Source organism: Thunnus thynnus, chromosome 13, assembly GCF_963924715.1.
Source record: "Thunnus thynnus chromosome 13, fThuThy2.1, whole genome shotgun sequence".
NCBI lineage: Eukaryota > Metazoa > Chordata > Actinopteri > Scombriformes > Scombridae > Thunnus > Thunnus thynnus.
This window is the reverse complement of record NC_089529.1, coordinates 14,299,099-14,318,505: the sequence shown is the minus strand read 5'-3', so window position 1 is coordinate 14,318,505 and position 19,407 is coordinate 14,299,099. Positions and strand designations below refer to the sequence as shown.

The window sequence follows — 19,407 nt, the reverse complement described above, 5'->3', positions numbered from 1 at the left end:
GTCATCCTAAACACTTGTGAAAACACAGTAACTTTCTGACTGGTATGTTCTTACAATTGATCGTTACCCACAGACATTCTCAAAATCATCAGTGTGGTATAAAATTGTTGAGAATTGAGATACATTTCTCAAATCATATGCTGTACTTGACATTCTTTTGTTTAAGAGCATTTAACCCTGTGTTCGCATCATACAAAAAAATCTTGAGGATCCGTGAAAAGATTCTTTTTTTTCTTCTTTTTTTTTTTTTTTTAAACTTTTCACAACCATCAAAAGTGCTGGTATAGCAATTTTAACATCTACTTAAAAGTTTATTACTGGAAAAACTGGCAACCCGGAAATGTTATCCTTTACATGCTGGTAAAAGTTTACATTTACTCAACCTGCAACTTAACAGAACAAGTGACCTGGGCACCTGCGAGGAACTGACACTCCCAACCCCCCCACCCCCCCACCCCCACCCCCATGCATCTACTTAACAATATTACATTAGTCACTAATCCTATCTCATGCCTCCAACAGCAATGTTGCTGTAACCGACAACAGCCAACACAGCCTTCATTACCCTCCTCCGTTCTCTCTATTTATTTACAGCGTCTCGTTTTCATGTGTACACTGAACAACTTTAACTTTGTTTTTGTAAAGGACGCCACACGTGTGCGAGTAAATCACTGACTGTATAGTAGTCGACTTGGTCAAAGCAGCTCCAGATGAACGATTAGGACCCTGAGGGTAAGTTTGTCAGTAGAGTACAGTACAGGAGGCAGCTATGACACACTGTTATAAAATAATTCTTCTTTTTATATACCAAAAGTTGGTTTCTCTATAGTGGAAAAATTATCTTGGGAAATATCTTGAAAGTGTATTATGTCCTGTAGAGAACCTATACAAAAGAAAATTCTAATCTAAATTTAAAAAATAATTCCCTGAATGATTCATTTTTACACACCGAGAATTCAGTGTAATTTGCAAAAGTTTAGAACATAAAAATCAATAAAAAGTGTTGTTCAGATAAACAAACCAGAAGCATCAGAAGGAAGCCTCTGTGTATGCTATATTTTTGTTCTATGAAGAGGTTAATATGGGTTCAGAAAGGGCTACACTAATCTAGTACATCACAAAGAGGTAAACAAAGGGTTAACCTGTGTTTTTTTTAACCTACATAGCTTATAGACCCAAATCATGTGATAAGACAGTCACGCTGAACACCACCTATGTATCAGGACAAGTCAAAAACATCCACAGTCCTTTCTCCTGGGGTACATCACATATTCCACTTGTGTCCCATAGGTGATATTTACAAAGTTCATCATTCATTTCCTTCATACCTCAAGCATAATAAAGAGACAAATCACAGCAATAATAACTTTCACATTAAGACTGGAAGACTTTCACGGCACATGCTTGCTTGCGTAGCAAAATACATGTAATAAATAAATTAAATAACATCACATTTAAAAGAAATCCACAACAACGTTTAAAAAACAGCAAGTCCTGTGCTAGGTTTCCCCCTTAAGCTTTGAGCTCCCTGGTAGCTGTGTTTTGTTGTTGTTGTTGTTGTTGTTGTTGTTGTTGTTGCTGCTGTTGAGCCACAGACACAATAGACTGCACATTCCCGCTGAGGTAAAAATACAAAATGGCAGACGTTGTTTTTGCAAGTTGACCTGAGGGATCCCGCAAGTGAAGAGTAGCTTGTGTGGCGAGACGCTGTACTGTAGGAAGACCTGGCAAGGTTTTCAAAAGACTTTCAACATGAAGTCCTCTGTGTTTTGCAGATAAAATGGCTGGGGTTCCCGGTAGGCTTGTCCCACACAAGAAAAAACTTTCAGCATTGAACTGATTACAAAATGTTAAATATACCTTGAAGATGCTAAGAAACATGAATCCCTCTGATTTACAAACCAATTATTAATGCAAAGTCTAATATGAAAAAAAAAGTTGGTCGTTCTCTGCTGGTGAGACGGTGGGACTAAGTATAAGGCGCTTTGTTTGGGATTTTTTTTTTTTGTCCAAATGAAAAACAAAACCGTTGAAAGACGATTCAGGTCACGACTCAGAATTATAACTCATCTTTTAAAAGAAACTACTCCCAGTGGGAGAGAAAGTATAGCTTATTTTATCGAGGACATGACCGTGTTTTTAACTCACCAGAGAATTGTGTTCTGGTGACGAGCGAGTGCTGCCGTACTTTCTGTGTGTTTGTTTCTATCTGTGCGGGAGTCATGACTGTCCATGCAGGGGAGGTTTAACTACAATTTGACACTATCTGTGCCATTATCATACAATATATACATTTCAAGACTGTATTAATACAAAAAACTGAGCTGCAGTCATCTACCTTCATTTTCCCATCATGTATCTGTGTGTACAACGTTGTGTTTCACATGATGAACACCACCTGCTGTAGAGGCTTGAGAAATAAGTTCAAGCGTCTTTGATGCTTTGACTTCACTGTCTGTCAGTTTGTCCTGTAATGACTGGAGACCACAGTCCTTCTCCAACATGTACAATAATGCCATTTACATTCAAAAAGGGAAGAGGGAATGAAGGAAATTAGAGAGAATGAACCAGAAAATGAAAAGAAAAAGAAAGAAAGAGATGTGAGTTTATCTCTGTAAAGAGCTGAAACAAGCGGGTGAGTTACAGCGATTGGGGGACGCTCTGTGTGTGGGTGTGGCTGGGCCGGGGGAGTAATTGTGATTGCTTGCTGCCCTGTGAGTGGGCGTGGCTGGCCCCGGGGAGAGATTTTGATTGGTGGCGGCTCTGTGGGAGGGGGAGGAGTATTGCGCCTGCTGGGGACAGCCGTAGCAGTGAGTGGGGGAGTCGCAGCCTGCCACAGGTGAGGAGGAGAAGAGTGGGGACGAGGGGACGGGGGAGGCAGAGAAGGAGCGGTGCAGTGGGGAGGAGGAGGGAGACATGAGGGGGCTGGTCTGGAGGCGCCACAGCAGCTCCTCGTTGTTGCGACTCAGCCGCTTCTTCTCAGTGCTCTCCTTCTCGACAGACTCCTGGAGGTTGGCGTTCTCCTCTGACAGTTGCCTGCAGGGGACACCAGTGCAGAGACAGCTAATGTTAGCATAAAGCAGGGAATAAAATGATAAAGATAACAGCATTAATGATAATGATGATGCCTTATAATGATGACAACGTGTCTCACCTGGAAAGGACTAGGTTCATATCAATACGAGCCTTCAGATCTTCATTCTGCTGCTGCAGAACCTGGACCTTCTCTTCGAGGAACACATTCTTTTGGGCCTGCTCAAAAGTAGAACACGACCACAGCGCAATCTTTCATTCACCAGACATACTGACAGCATGTATCTAGACCAGTGTGCGTGTGTGTGTGTGTGTGTGTGTGCTTGTGTAACAGTGGTGGTGCTGGAGACGGTCTATTTGAGCCTACCACTTTCTCCAGGTCAGAGATCTTCTTCTCTTGCTGGTGTATCTGCTGGTTCTTCATTTCCACGACCTCTTTCAAGCTCTTCAGATCCTGCTCAATGTGCTGGTATGGCGCTAAAGCGTCCTATTACAGACGTGTGTGAACAAGACAAAAGAAAGGTAGACAGAAATAGATGGGGTGTAGCACTTTAGATAGCACTATTCCCATTTGGAACATATATTATAAATACTGTATATTCAGATATCTACATTATTTACAGTGCTACTTGGGAGATACATGCATTTATGTAGGTCTACTGTGCGGTTTCTTTGTATTAGGTTATAGGTAAACTCACAACTATCTGTTCGTCCGTGCTCCTCCTCAAAGCCTCTTCAAAGCGTTTGGCTTTATCCCTCAGACTCTGGTTTTGAAATGTGAGAGTATCCACTTGATCCTGAACAAGTATCCACACACAGAAACACAATATCATACATCATCTCAGTACAGATTAGTGTTTGTGGACTAAAAAACTAAAAAATGTTAAATTCCTTCTCCCCTCAAAAATATGCTTTTCTTCTTGCTACTTCAGTTGGCTGTTAGAGCTTCACTGGGCAGAATGACGTATGTGCAGAGTTTGACACTTAAATGCTCTTTTCACATTCATCTGATGAAAGGAGAAAGCTTATTTGTGCTCACTCAAAATCTAAGTTAAAGGGGTATAACCTACAAGCATGATTTGTGACATCACAACTAGTTTGGAGCCAATTCTGGTCCAGTATGCAACTTACACAAGTGTGATGTGGAAACTTGAAGCCTCCAGTGCACAAACACTGACGATGAACTTTACAGTGAAGAAAGAGAGATTATGTGTTCAGCAGTTAAACTGTTGAAATTGAAAATATTTGCATATTCAAAGATTCTGGATTTTTAATGAAGGAGAAAGAGTAAATGCAATTTTAAGAATTTCCAACCAGGTGATTGAACTTGTTTGTGGAAAAACCATATCAGACACAACTTATTATTTATTTGTATGTTTTCAAATATGTCTGGATGAGATCTTTAAGTATTTTCTTAATGGAATCATACCTGTAGAGAAAGCCTGAGTTTCTCAAAATCCTCCTCTAGAAGCATCTTCTGTTGCTCATGAGCTTTCCTCAAGTCTACAGACAGATTCAGACACACAATAAGAAAGAGAGTCGATGTTGTGTCTAGCAGTGCTGGGTGTCATATTGTGTTGAGATATACAATCATACCTCTCATGGTACGGGCGTGCTCCTCATGCAGTGTTGCCATGGTGATGTTATGCATGTCTCTGAGCTCCTGAATGGCTGCCTGGTGGTGGACTGTCATCTCCTCCACCTAACACACCAACACACACACACACACACACACAAACACACACAGAGAGCAAGGTTATCTAATGACTGATCAGATTCAATGTGAAAGATTAAATCTCATCGAAGCTAACATGAAACAGTCACCTGTTCCTGTTGCTGAGTCCTCAGCTCCTCCATCTCTGACCGATGCTCCGCCTTCAGGTGTTCTGCTTCTGCTGAGTGACACTTCCTAAGCCCCTCCTCCACAGCGGCCAGCTCCGCCTCCTGCTGCAGCTGCAGTTCTTGCAGCTCTCGCTCAAATGCCACCTCCAGCGCCGTCTTTTCGCGATGGAGTCTCTCCCATCGCATTGAGTTGGAAGCTATAAGTTTGCGAGTGCAGAATATTTGAAGTTTTACTGTATATTCATGACTATCCATACTGGGGTCAGGTTTAATTCACTTTCATTCTAGCTAGATAAAAACAAATCTAAAAACAAAACTTCCATTTGGGAGTCAATGACATGTCAATCATCACTTTTTCATTCAGAGTATGATGTATTAATCTCTTAAAAATAAAGCTGAATGATCAGTCTTGTGGACCTTTTCAAAACAAATCGGTGTTTTTCACAGAGGACGTTTTGACTTGTCACAGACAAGCATACCATATATAATAAATGAATGATGGCTGAACAAACAACAATTGAACAAAATGATTTGGGTTTCAATTTATTTTTACTTACTTTCTTTTTTCTGTCTGATTCTTGAAAGATTTTGTTCAATTATTGTCACACAAATAGAATCCTATAAAATCTCTCACTCACCCGTTTCCTCTCTGATCTTTTGCAATTCCAAGGACAATTTCCTTTCATTCTCTTCTGTAGTTTTATTCTGTAAATTGGGAACAAACAACATTTTGATGTATATAGCACAGGTTCAAAGTAACACTTTTACAATTAATACTGAGGGTATGGATGGTCAAACAGCAACTGGACTGCTGGATTATGTAAGGAGTCAACAGTCATACCAGCAGCTCTCCAGAGGATTATGATATCTGGAGACATACTGTACAGACAGATGCTGATATGCTGGTTAAACTGAATTAACCTGCATGAGCTGCTTAAGCAAAACACTAGATGTTACTTACTGATAAAAATAAATGTGGACAACTCAAAGCACATACTTGCATGCTGTGGTACACTGGTTATATTGTAGCTGTTGCGTCTGACTGATGACAGCAGAGGGAGCTCAAACCTACTCAAATAAACCTGCACTCAGACAGTGACCATAAAATAGTCAGACAGTCCCTTGACGGTCTGGCAGTTACAGTTATAGCACCTCAGAGGCTCATTCCATCAACGTGCATGAAACCAGCTCACTGACACACTGAACTCAAAAGGACACTTCCCACAGTCGCGACCGCTCTTGCTCAACATGCTGCTCATTGACCATGCTGTGAATCTCACCTCACGGCGTTAAATACTGTATGTGCTCCTGGGTTCATGTGTGTGTGTGAAATTCAGTAAATGGAAACGTTAAGGCACTGTTGTCTATCTAGAAAATCCTCAGTTAATTAATGAAAAGATAGACTTTGCACAAAATAACACTTCACCTCTGCAGAGCAGGTGCATTATTATTTTAGTGTAAGACAATTTTATTGAGTATGCACTGCTTTATTCCAGCTGGCTACCTTGAGGCAGTAATGCTGTGTGGTGATTATGAAGGCTTCCAGACCCAAGGATGTCTTCCTCAGCTCTTCTCTTAGAGCTCTCAGCTGCCTTTCCTGCTGCTCACAGCGTCCCTGCAGCCTCTCAACCTAAGTGACAAAGAGCAGAGCAGAATAGCATAAAATCGAAAACAGCGGCACAGACTCCAAGCGGTGCCACGGATTTTCTTAACAGCTCACCTCTTCCCTTTGCTCCTCTTTTTTTCTCTCCTCCGCTTGCCTCTCTCTCTCTTTCTGTTGAGCCTCCTCTTTCTCTCTCTGCAGGCTCTCCTGCTGTTCCTGCTGCAGCCTCTGGGGGGCCGCACGATGAGGGGACCCCGGGGGAGCTGACCCTCGCACGGCTGCTGCAGGCCGCTGCCCAGACTGGACTGTGGGGAGAGGAAAAACAAACATAGGATATTAAATTAACAGATAGAAATGAGTCTGCATGAGGATTTGTTTGCTCTAAGAAAACATTAAATTGCAAATTTAAATACTTATAATAAGTTAAAAATATCATACAATACATCATACAATATAGTGCAATATGTCTTCAGTATATCATTAATTAGTCATATACTAATTCTTAAATCTAACTGGGACACATATATCCATAATAATGAAATTGATGAGTATTAAATCAGAGGAGATTTGACCTGACCTATTGCTAATGACTGTGTTCACATGATAAATGATAGTAAGTTAATTGAATCTTTTCTACAGAGGAAGCCTTGAGGTAATACCCAGTCTGGTGTTCCTTATGTTTGACCATCTAATCTCATAATGAATGTGACCAGTACCAAGAAATGATTGAGCTGCAGCATGCAATAATATGTGGACACTGTTATAATATATTGTGTTTGTGTAAAAACATTAGGGCACATTTAAGTAAAGGATCGATCCATTAATGATGGAGCTAATTTAAAGGCCAGACAAACACAAACATGTGAAAGCATTTTTTTCCCTTGGCAGGAGCAACCATTAAAGCTGCAGTTGACATACAAGCAGGGCGATTAACCTCTGTGTGAGTCACCTTCACGCAGTGTGAACACATACTAACCTGTGGAGATACACAGGATCTCTCAAATAGACGGAATTCTTTTAAGATTTACCGTCTGTACGTTCACACAGCTTGAAAAACCAGCCTGAATGTCTACATACACATAGTAAATCACCGCAGCTCCACATCACCTGCCTAAACCATATCATTCAGGCCTACTGAAGCATGGGGAGTGGTCTCCATGACAACGCGAGGCCGGGCTTGGGGTGCAGGGTCCCAGGTAATGAGTGAAAGATGGGTTAGAGGGAGGTGGTGTGAGTGGAGTTCTCTCCTCATTTTCAGAAAGGAGGAGGGGGAAGGTACCTGAAGGCGCTGAATGATTGTAATGGTGATAGACATGTATGACCAATTTAGAGAAAATAGAGGCGCTAAAGGTCTAAATTGAAATTTGCACACATACACTTGCAAGTGCATGTGTGCAAATAAAACCTGAAATGGGGGAATTCCTCTCTGCACAGAGAGAAAGAGAACAGAAAAAATGTAAGAACTTAACATAAAAAGGCAGAAATGTTTTTTTCATGGCATTTAATAACCCATGCTGTGCTGCTTCTACAAAATGTTTCAATATTACCCGTATATCTTCATCAGTGTCTTTGCCTTAAAGGCACATTAGAATTCACTGTCTTTGAAAACGACTTCTAGAAGTATTAGTATGTAAATTACGTCTTTTTCGGGCACACACACACACACACAGACACACACTGAGACGACTCTAGGTTCTACCTGAAAGGTTAGAGAGAAAATAGTGAATACCAAATGAGTTTATATGGCTGAGTGTGATGGCAGCATGCAGATGGTGGTAGAGGGGGTGATGGTGGTAGAATAATGATGCGAGAAACAATGAGAAAAGGTGATGGCAGACCTTGTGGGGTGCAAAGACTAGAGTATTATTAAAGGTGGTGAAGTCCGGTTGCTTGTGAGGTAAAAATTTCAGCTCCATTTCAACACGCTGATATTTTGCCAGCACACTGACCAGAGCAACTTCGAGTAGGAGCAACACTAGATACTGTCAATATCTGTAAATCCCAGTAAAGAAGGAGAAAATGCTTGAGTGCTGACTAGAAACTAGAAAGAAGAAAAAATGTTCGTGTTTTGCGACCGTGTGGGAGGAAACAAGGTCCAGCAAAGAGCAAGCAAGATACAGTAAAGAGAAGGGTGATCAGTAACAGCAACACTCGAAATAGTGAGCAAAGACACAGGTGTAGCCTGAGGAGACGTGTGTCAACTCAGTGTGGAAAGATGGGGAGGCCCTCTGCTATCTTGTATGAGCTGAGAAGATTGTTTCACCACTGCATGGTACTGTATGTGGAATAAAACTCCAAACTGTATGCATCAAAGCACAACATGGAAGAGAGTACTACAGTAAGCATTATGAATTTAAAGGGTACAAGGCTACAGTAGGTCATAAATTACCACACAGCCAGCACCAGAGAATGGATGCAAGCTACTACTTGTGTTATAAGTAACACCTGTGCCATCACAAGTCAAAATGTCTGATGTGAAAAAGCCCTTTTGTTGTGACCACTACTAAGTAACGAGGGAAAAGACTCACCTGGGGACTGAGGTTTGGGAGGAACCACCGCCAGCCTCTTTGGGGAGGATGGGAGGGAACGTGTGACCTCTGAACTCCTCTGAAACTCCTTCCTGCCAACTGTCAATTGACAAGGATACAACCAATCAATTGTAAAGTAAATGTTGCAGTAATGTGTTATCTAAGCCCTTTATTATATATCATTATGTCAATCCTCACACACACAAGCATCAATCCAACCATCCCTCCATGTTGACGCCACAGTCTCTCCCCTTTTTTCTCTTTTCCGTTTCTTTGTTGATTTTTCTCCTCTCCTGTATTTTTTTTCAGTTTCTCTGTTACCCTCCTCCTCTGCTTTCATCTCCAGCTGTCTCCCTCCTGCTGTGTACTGTAGTATAACTACGTCTCATGGGACTCTGGGTCAAAGAGAAGCAGAGAATACTTTGAGAGATCACCTCCCTGCTCTCTGTGACATTACACACTTTGCAGCCAAACTCAGAACTCCCGAATCATTTTTTAATGTTTCTGTGCTCACGCGTCTTCTCGTGTGTCACATGAAATCTGTCGCAGAGCTAGTGAGGTGTGTGGGTGTAAGAAATGTAGCTGGATTTGAAACAATCAATGCGAGATGTGTTACCCAGGAGCTCCGAATAGTGAAAAAAAGGTGGAGAAAAAAAAAAACTAACTAAGCTAGTGAATATAGAAGTAGGTTTCAGGAGGTTAGCGGGGAGTCTGTTGTGGAGCAGAAAGGAGAAAAGGAGAGAGGCCTTGGAAAGAAACTAATTAGACCTGTAATGTGAGAGAAGCCTCTGATCCTGAACAAATCCCCATATAACCCTGGAGAGATACTTCAGGCCTGCAGAGGCACTGTGTGTGTGTGTGTGTGTTCACTGTGGATATGTTGGTGTGGTCATGCAAATGTGGCTCTCAGAGTGACTCATTATTGCTGAGTGAACCCCAGAGTGACACACACATACAAACACACACTGCCACACTGTGCTGTTACAAACAAACAAACAAACAAACAAACAAAAAAATAGCAGCAAGACGGTCTTGAACTTGTACCTGAAGTTAGGGTGTAAAGTCTGCTTTTAAAGAAACGCTGTCACAACTATATGTTGGAAAATACTCTTACCAGGAATTAGTTGAGAACACCAATATCAATGAAAGTTTAAAGTGTGATACTACGGGGCTTATGGTGGTCATTTTGAGGTGTGAAAAAGAACTGTGTGTGAAAAGCATCCTTGCCAGGGTGCTTCTTCTTCTCTTCTGAATAGAGCGTATTGGCACCGTCAACCAGGACAGGTGACAAATATATGTTAACAATATAATACTTTTTTTTTTTTAAATTGAGAAGCTCTTTCATCCTGGTATTTTAATGTGCAAGCATAATGTGCATAATGGTTTCTAGGACATGAGAAAATGCTGTCATCACGAACAAGAGTACACTACATGGGTGAAATGCACACTTAAAGGGTAATTCCACCCTTGGATATCTCCAACACATTTCAGTCTGTGAGTGATTTTGTAAATGTGAAGTGTTGTTAAGCTGATGGTTTCCAACATTTTGAACAACATTCTGACTCTGAACAACAGCAGAGAGAAGGAGCTTCTGTTTAATTTGGTGCTACACTGTTGAGGAATTTATGACTGCACTGCATTTTTTCCAGAGATATACTGTACTGTATGCCGTTTCTAACATGCTGTAATACTCAATATTTGTGCAAAATTGTATGTCTATACAGATGCTCTTTGATTCTATGGTACTGACAACAAAAGCTGCTGTTTACTATTGATATTTTAGAAAGCTGAATATTCTTCTGCTAGACCACAGAATACATCATGCAGGACATCATGTAGGTTTCGCCAGTTAACAAAGTGTTAACCACATACAGTATGTGACAATAGAACACAATCTGTTGCTGGTGGAAAAATGCATCTATTTCTCACATGCACACAGCTCACATTTGCATGAAGGTGCAGTATATAGAATTTAGTGGCATCTAGCGGAACGGACCTGGCAGAAATGGAATATAATATTTATAAGTATGTTTTAATTACTGTATAATCCCATGAAAATAAGAATCATTGTCTTTTCGTTACTTTAGAATCAGCCCTTTATATCTACATAGAGAGGGCGTAATTTTTTTTTCCCACCCGCATTGTGCAAAGACCTGCTGCTACTCTGCTTCTGATTGGCTCTGACCCTGATATTTTTACCCTCATCATCTCAATCCTCATGCCTAAACATAACCAATCTAACCCATGAAGGTAATGAGCACTAGCCAATGAGAGGCAGAGTAGGGTGGGTCTTTGAGGGTGGGAAAAAAAATAAGGCGGGAGCGGGTCCTCTTCCATGGAGCCTGCTATGTTGCACCACCGTGTTTCTACAGTAGCCCAGAACGGACAAACCAAACACTGGCTCTAGAGAGGGCCTTTTGTGTTTTTCATGGGTTTTGTGGGTTCTCCTACACACTTGGAAGGGGCTTGGGGGGTATTCAGTTGGTTGCAACCTGCAACCTCACCACTAGATGCCACTAAATCCTACACAGTGGTCCTTTAAAACCTTATATTTTGAAAAATCATTTCTATAGTCAAGCCAAGGAAAAAAAAACTTCATATCAACAAATCATGCTCTGTTCTTCCACACAAGCGTCTGCTGACCTCCAGGGGAGCTTCTTGGCTGGGGAGGCAGGTAGCGTCGGGGCAGGGCAGGGGTGGAGGGCGGCTGGAGGCTGTTGCTGCGACATGGCACCCCTCTCTGGTGATCTGTCGACGGAGGGTTTGTGGTCACTCTGTATAGAGGAGGCTCCTCGCTCACACTCAGACCTGAAAACACAGAATTAGATGAATCATCAAAAATAAATGTACTTAATTTTAAGTATAATTATCAGAAAATCATAATTCCAGAATTTGCTATATCTCAATTGCTGTCTCTTTCTCTGTCTTATAATCACATATCTGTGTTTCTACAGTCGGCTAGGGCTTTGTTATGTCTGAATCACAAAGTTCACTGGGCTGCAAAATGGTCTGTAACCTCCGGGTCTCGCTGCTGCTGCTCTCAATCTTCCTTCTGTTAACCTGGAGCAGTGCACTTATCCTGCACACGCATTCACAGTCTGACACACATGTTGACACAGAGACACTTGAGCACAAACAGAGGAAAATACCATGCACCCTCACACATAAGCGCACCAATCATTGCAGCTGTAATCCATCAAATGACTAGTGGATACACACTTTCACACACTGCATACACGTATATCCTGCTTATCTCACAATCTCCAATCAATACTGCACTTCTCCACCTTCTGTTTGTTATGGTGATAAACTATCTAATGTAAAGCTGCATGTAAGCAGCCACGAGATAGTGATTAAGCCATGCAGTGTTAACTAAAGCGCAACTTGTGATGGCTAGCTGTCGTGAAAATTTAGATATCAAGAGCTCCTTTTGGTCTGCATTGTCTTATATCGGTGCCAAGTCCCTCAGGCGCTCAGGATAAGAATAGTACACTGCAGGGAGCCTCGTCTGTTCAAGGGAAGCAGCTTTGCCATTGGTGAGGATTGTTATGGTGACCAAAGGATTCTACCCCACCATGCATATACAAACATGCAGGGACACACAGAGCTCCTGTTTTCATGGGCTCCTGACAGCTGTTTGCTGCATTGTACCAATATTGCTGTGAATACATTATATGTAGTGAGAATCGACTTTTGTACATTTTTTTTTCTTTTCATTGTCTTTAATTTCATGAAAAGCCACATCAGTGCTTTGTCACTTGAGGCTTGACAGACTGTCAAGTGACAATCAAGAAAATGGAAAGTGAATGTATAGATATATTTTAGGCAGGTAAGAAGTGCTGGTGTACTATATGTACTATAGAAAAATCCAAAATTTCTAGTTAATCTAGTTTTGAAAATACAGACTAGATTTATTCCTTACTAACTTAAAAAATGTTTAAATACAGGGCTTAGCAAAACAGATCAAAATTACTCAATGCGTAAACATACTGTATACGGTATGTACATAATTGGGTCAAATAATTGGCCATTTTAGGCCTACATCCTGTTTATTTCAGTCATTTCATTTTATTAAGCCCTGAAGTCCCTTTGATTGCTTAAACTATTTGTTTTTAACAATTGCCTGGTGTCAGAATGAAACAAAAACAGTTAAGTCATTGCTTTTTTCTCTAAAGTATGTAATAATGTCTGTTTTTTGAGGTGCTGTATGCAGGTAGCAGGTAACGGCAGATCATGTTGTGTTTTCTTGTTTGACCTCATTTCATGTCATTGATACTATGAATTAACACAGACACAAGGTCTAAGAAGTTTCTTTGTTTGCTTATTATTACAGTAACATGCAGTGCCGAAGTGTAAGGTCTCAGCAATTTCTTTGTTATTGAAGGGTTTTCATGACAGTAACAACTAATGTACATCACCTAGTGCTTGAGACAGTGAAGGTGCAGTTCACCTAAAGAGTGATTTTTCTTACTTTGAATAGTTTTTTAGCCCTGAAAAGGTCAAATTATACTGTAATTTACAAGAAAAAAACAAAGATTGGAGGAAAATCATAAAAAAAGAAAACGGTTTTTCTGCCTTCCTGCCTTGTTGATTATCTTGCAACCCCTCGTGAAGGCCCTGACCCCCAGGTTAGTAATCAACTATGATCTCTCACTGCTGTGTGTACATGTGTCGCTACATCACCATTCTAGTGACAACCTGCAATCTACATTCCCAAAGCTTCATTAGTCCTCCCAGAGCTCCTCCAGGAGTTGATTAGCAAGGCTGTTTACAGTATTTCCTCCTCATTAACCAGTCAAGGGCAGTCATGGGCAGTGTTTCCAGGCCAGGTATACATGCTTCAATTATTGCCGTCAACATCTTATATGTGAGGACTTCCAGATGTTGACGTGTTAAAGATGAGAATTGCACATGTAAATAATAAATTAAATGATATATTTCTTTAAATCAAAGAAAATAAAATCTTTGACATTTAATGCTTTCACTGGTGCTCCATTACTTGAGTTGACACAGATCAACTGGCTGGTTGATATGAACATAAACATGCTCATTAGTCATAGGTCAAGTATGTATGAAGGAATTCCCAAAGTAGAGCGCCAAGAGAGGAAGAGTAAACGATGACATTACAAAACATACACAACTGAGGAGTGCTGTTAAAAAAAGGAGGCTTTTATTCAGCGGCGTCGAGAAAGAGAAAAAGCAATGTATTTCATTAACGGTAAAAGCTAGCTGATATGCATCACTGATTGGCAAAACGCCAGCTGATGACGGATAACGCGAGGAGGATGGGGAGACGGAAGGAAGAGACTGGCTGTATGGGATCAGGAGGAAGCAAACAAAAGGATATAAAAAAAGGGCCATGAAGAGGAATGAAAGGACGATGCTGATTTGGAGCCAGTGGCAAGCATTGCATATTATGAAGACGGATGAAAAATACCAAAGATATTAAAAAAAAGACCATGAGCATGAGGAGCAAGGGGAGAACAAAAGACAGCATTTTTTTCCGGCTCAGCGGGGGGCCATTTTATTGCAGTAGCTTGCACTTCATTGCTCAACTAATGCCTGTAGAATAATGCTGACTTTTGTATCTCAGTCCTCATTCACTGACTGAACAGAAAACTGAGCCATGTGCGCTTTCAGTGTGTATTCTCAAAGGTTCCCCTTTGTCTATATGTAAAATGAAGCCATGTCACTTGCAGGAGAACCATGCAATTTGATAGTACAATAACAAAATTCACACCTTGGAGGTGTTCATTTGACTGAAGCATAAACCGCTCTGCGCTTGACAGCTAAATCAGCACATTCACATTCTGCAGAAGAAACTCTGCTATCCTAAAGGAATTGATCATGCTGTAGTCTGCCCAGGTTGCAAACAGCAGCAGCAATAGCAGAACACAACCAGGTGCACATACACATACACTGCTGAACTGGACCCATTGCACAGCTTGCAGTGCTGACATACCAAAGAAATAGCTTTTATTCGACAAAAATGTACAACCCCTGGGAAATAAGTGAATACTTTAAATTATATGTATTCTTAAAAATAAAAACAGCAGCGTCTGGTACAAATGGACTCATTGCCACATGAATAGCTGATGAGATAGGTGGTGGATTTAAGGCGGGAGGGACGGGGAAATTTTATATATATATATACAATGGGTTGTTGTAAGCATGTTTTATGAGCATTTCTATGTTTAACATCTGCATTTGTGCATGCTCTGGTACATAAAAATAGATCATAATGCAAATAGTATACCATATTATAAGGAATATAAGTGAAACTGAGGTGTGAAACTGAGACATAAACAATTCAAATTATTTAGTTCCACATGGAGAATTCATTATTTTTGTTTATTTTGAGATCCCTACCCTTAATCTTCACTGTTTAATTAGACTGCATGCTCTCACAGACAGATGTCAGCTTCATTCTTCACTGTGCACCGCAGAAGACAATGTGTGTAATTAAGCTGGAAGATTGTATTCATCAGAGCCCGTAATTTGTTCTGCTTATTAATCGTTGCTTCCTGTCGTTCGTTTGAAGCTGGTTTAAGATGTCTGTCAGTCTTCATCCACCAGTCATAACGTACAAGGTAGAGTATTACTTATTTATCACTTTCCCTGTGATCTTTTATGCATTAGTGACTGCTTTTGCTATGTTCACAGTATATGCACACATCATTTTGTCTGCATTACATTTCACCCTGTCAGAAGAGAGATTTGGAGATAATATATATGATAGTAAAAAATTATTTTTTTTAAGTATTTGGCATTTCATATTTGGCAGTACAGATAGTATGTGTGTATATTCTATATGTTGTGGATGAAACAAGCTGTGTCATCCATCCCAATTTACTCAAAGTCAGACTTGATATCGGGGGTTAAAATATTGACTTTTGTGTGGATTCTTTTAGAAAAGGTAACTGGTGCTAAGAACTCTGAAAACTTTATAACAGCCATCAAACTATGCATAACTCCTCCTAGCAACAAAAAAGGTCTGCAGGTGCAAGGTACACAAATGTGCATCTGCAGCGATGTGTGTGAAAGCCAAGGTTAAAGCTGCATACATAAAGCACAACATAATGACCCTGAAGAGACAGACCCGGGCTGTGGACTGAGAGATAGATTAGATGATAACACTGGAGCTGACAGCAGCAGCCACAGCCTCCTGTCCTCTGTCAGGTCCCAGATGTCAGGAGATTCAAGTTCAGTCCAATCAGGAGGACATATAAAGTACTTCTGCTCTTATGGTCAACAATGCTTCTATCAGATTTACTGACACTGGTCAAAGGGCATTGTGAGTGTACGACAGAAGTTAAATATGAATAAATCACAGACATTTTCCTCTCAAAGTGTTATTTTGAGACCTTTCTCTATTGAGTAGTGCTGCCAAGAATCTGCTGGACACGGTAAGTAAAGTTTCCCTTAAAAATGAACGGCAAAAGACAAGAATGAAACTTACCAAATGAAAGAATGAGGAGCATACAATTAGTGATTCATTGAGAGGGCAGTATATGGACTTTGGCCTTTGTCTGCTGTCACTGATTATATTCTGTAGAATACAGGTAAAAATTCTTTTCCATCACGATCTTTCCTCCTGTGCAAATCTGCACCTGCTTTTTTTGACCCCAGCAAACTGAACGATGGTTAATGTAGTAAACTCAGCAGAGTGCACAATCACCCAGGCTTACGCTGTAACATTAAGCAGCCAGGCAATGTTCTGGAAGAACAAAACATAGCCAATGGATGTTTAGAAAAGTAAGAACACTCATTTAGAAAATCTTCAAAAGCTTGCATTTGGTGTTTTACATCCACAGGCTGAACTGCATTTCCAGTTGACTATTTGAAATCCATATAAGGTTACTGTGACACTATTACAGCTACATTATAGTGTGTTATAAACCATTTATTAATTGTTTATATACTGCTTATAAATACTAAATAGGCGACTTAAAGTAAAGTGTTACTGGTTTTTCACTTGGTTTCACATTCCTGATGTTTTTGTCAGTCTGTACAATCACTTTAAGTCATGATTAACATGGAGCTGGATGAAACACGCAGGGAGTTTATCAGTTAATGAACAGACCCATTGAGCCCATCCATACTGTCACAGCTCCACAGCTTTAGTAAGCCTCTGCCATGTTAGTTTTTCTTTCCTCAGCCACAGAATGGCAGCCATATCTAATTGGCCCATCTAATTTGCTGCTCTACTAGTGTGTGTGTGTGTGTTTGTGTGTGTACGTTTGTGTATATCTGCGTGTGCACATGCGCCATAGAAACCATCTGTTCACAGTGAGCTAGCGTGAGTCACAGACCAGATCTGAGCCATGGCATCTGGGGTATCACATCCACTCTCCATCCATGCCTCTCTCTTTCCTCTCTTTCCTCTCTTTTTTCCCTTTCACATGCTCCCTTCCTGTCTTCCCCTGTGCTCATTTTCACTCACTGCATCTCCCCTCACTTCTTCTCTTCTCAGCTCACCCCTTTAGTTCATTTGATTTCCACCATTATGTCATTAAAGAGAAGACCGATAGAGGCAATAATACTCTGTATACTACTGTTTGTTTTAGCGATTGAGTTTCCATCATGGAATCAGCGCGGCTCAAAGGCACAGACTTCATCAGCCTCCTTCTGTTGGATTCACCTCCCAGCTATGTAATAGAGTCTGTCAATCACAGTGGAATTACAACATATCCCCCTATGTGTCTTACATGCACGGATGCTCTCTCTCTTTTTTCACGCACACACCAATAAACACACATTCCCAAAACACCTTAGGGGATGTCAGCGACTGGGTAAAGGCAGGATTGGGTTAATGGCTAATCAATGTTATATAGAGTGACCTATAGTCCCCAGGATGCTGGACAACCCCACCTGCATGCAAACTTATATGCAAACAGAGGATAAAAATCAATTAACGCCATATCAGTTTGGCTCAATGTCACCTTGCTACCTGTGTACCCTGTGGAGTCAACAATCTCAGGGATGAATTTCTCAAAAACTCGGGAATAAAACAAACTACATACTATAGCTGCATGGCTTACTGTGTAATTTGGGTGAACCAGCCCTTTAACGTCATGAATATATGAACTAACAGCTGTGCAAATGAGTGCAAAAAGTATTCCTTTTCCTCTCCGTCTCTGCTCTCTTCTTCACAGTCACACAGTTGCACATCCGCACATCACCCATTGATCAGAGCAGGTTGAAGAGCTATAACAGCGTGGAGTTTAAACTCCGGGGATCTTCCTCTAACCCACTTTACCGAGGCCCGGCAATCCCCATTGCTCTATTCCTTAATGATTTCTTGTATCTGTATCATCCAGAGCCCTAATGGAGTCCGTTTTGCTTGCTGATCAATGGGGAGATGAGCAACTGAGCCCAGCCTTTCTTCTCTCCGTTACAGAAGGTTGCTGAGGCTCCCGACATCCGTGATGGAAGGATGTGTGAGAACTCATCTGTCAGTCTGTCTGATATGGAGCGCGGCGAGTGGTAGAGGAAAATAAGGTATAACAAACACTCCTGCATGCACACTTCCCTTCTTGCGCATGCACGCACAAATAAACGCAGACGCAACAGAGACGGAGCCCTTGGAATTTCGAAACTGAAGATTGTTTACCACTCTCATGACTGCTACTTCACTTTTCTGTTACCGTCTTGCTGCAAATCACAGCATCAGTCTACGAATTGATTCGTGCAGTCACTGAGAAACATGCCCCACTATTACACATAGTGCCCAGGGCTATGTCAGAATTTCAAAATCTAATTATTTTAATTGACAATATCTAAAATTCAAATCAGGGAAAGGCTTTGAAAGAAATGTCACCCCTATGTTGTCAGCTTTTCAAAATTGCCTCTAGGACAAAATTTTAAAAAATCCTCAACATTTCCTATCATACAACTCCAAATTTTGTAGTTGGCTCTGATTAATGCTTTTCAGAATCCTTCCAGTTGGCCAATTGATATCTACCCAGTTACGGTTTTGCAGGAAACAACTGCAAGTGAATTCGGAGTTGTATGACTTCAAAAGTTTCCTCAGTTTCCCAAGGAAAGGTTAGCCACGAAGACGCCTGACAGCCTTTTGGTTAAAGCTCAACAAGCACTCGCACAGTGGGAGAGATAGAGAGGGATGTACGGTCGAGCCCAGTTTAATCCGGAAGGTCAAATGGGAGCAGGGAGTTCAAATGCTTCACAGCTGAAAGGTCACAAGCACCACACAGAGTCAAAAGTGGAAGTAAATATTCCTGCTCTCTCCTCCTGCCTCTCTCACTGCCTGACACAGACACACACACATACACACACACACACACACACAGAAATGTACATCAAAGGCCCTTAATCTTTTCCCTCTCATGTCTATCATCCTTGATTCCACTTTCGTCCCACTGTGCTCCGAGCAGCAGCAGT

The 19,407-nt window shown here is 41.1% G+C and overlaps 1 protein-coding gene across 2 annotated transcripts in view; it reads right to left on the bottom strand.

Annotated features, from left to right (window-relative positions):
- Positions 1 to 472: 472 nt before the first annotated feature.
- Positions 473 to 19,407, bottom strand: part of mtus2a (microtubule associated tumor suppressor candidate 2a) — a 38,635-nt gene continuing 19,700 nt past the window's right edge. Inside the window, exons 5-16 of one of the 2 annotated variants that reach the window (XM_067608151.1) lie at positions 11,650 to 11,814; positions 9,007 to 9,105; positions 6,596 to 6,783; positions 6,380 to 6,505; positions 5,514 to 5,580; positions 4,858 to 5,072; positions 4,630 to 4,735; positions 4,463 to 4,536; positions 3,732 to 3,830; positions 3,401 to 3,520; positions 3,155 to 3,255; positions 473 to 3,036 (exon numbers count right to left, since the gene is read on the bottom strand). In XM_067608151.1, coding sequence (XP_067464252.1) covers positions 2,607 to 3,036; positions 3,155 to 3,255; positions 3,401 to 3,520; positions 3,732 to 3,830; positions 4,463 to 4,536; positions 4,630 to 4,735; positions 4,858 to 5,072; positions 5,514 to 5,580; positions 6,380 to 6,505; positions 6,596 to 6,783; positions 9,007 to 9,105; positions 11,650 to 11,814 — 1,790 coding nt within the window. In that variant the 3' untranslated portion in view covers positions 473 to 2,606. The remainder of the gene's footprint in view (positions 3,037 to 3,154; positions 3,256 to 3,400; positions 3,521 to 3,731; positions 3,831 to 4,462; positions 4,537 to 4,629; positions 4,736 to 4,857; positions 5,073 to 5,513; positions 5,581 to 6,379; positions 6,506 to 6,595; positions 6,784 to 9,006; positions 9,106 to 11,649; positions 11,815 to 19,407) is intronic. The other variant, XM_067608152.1, reaches the window with a different exon arrangement.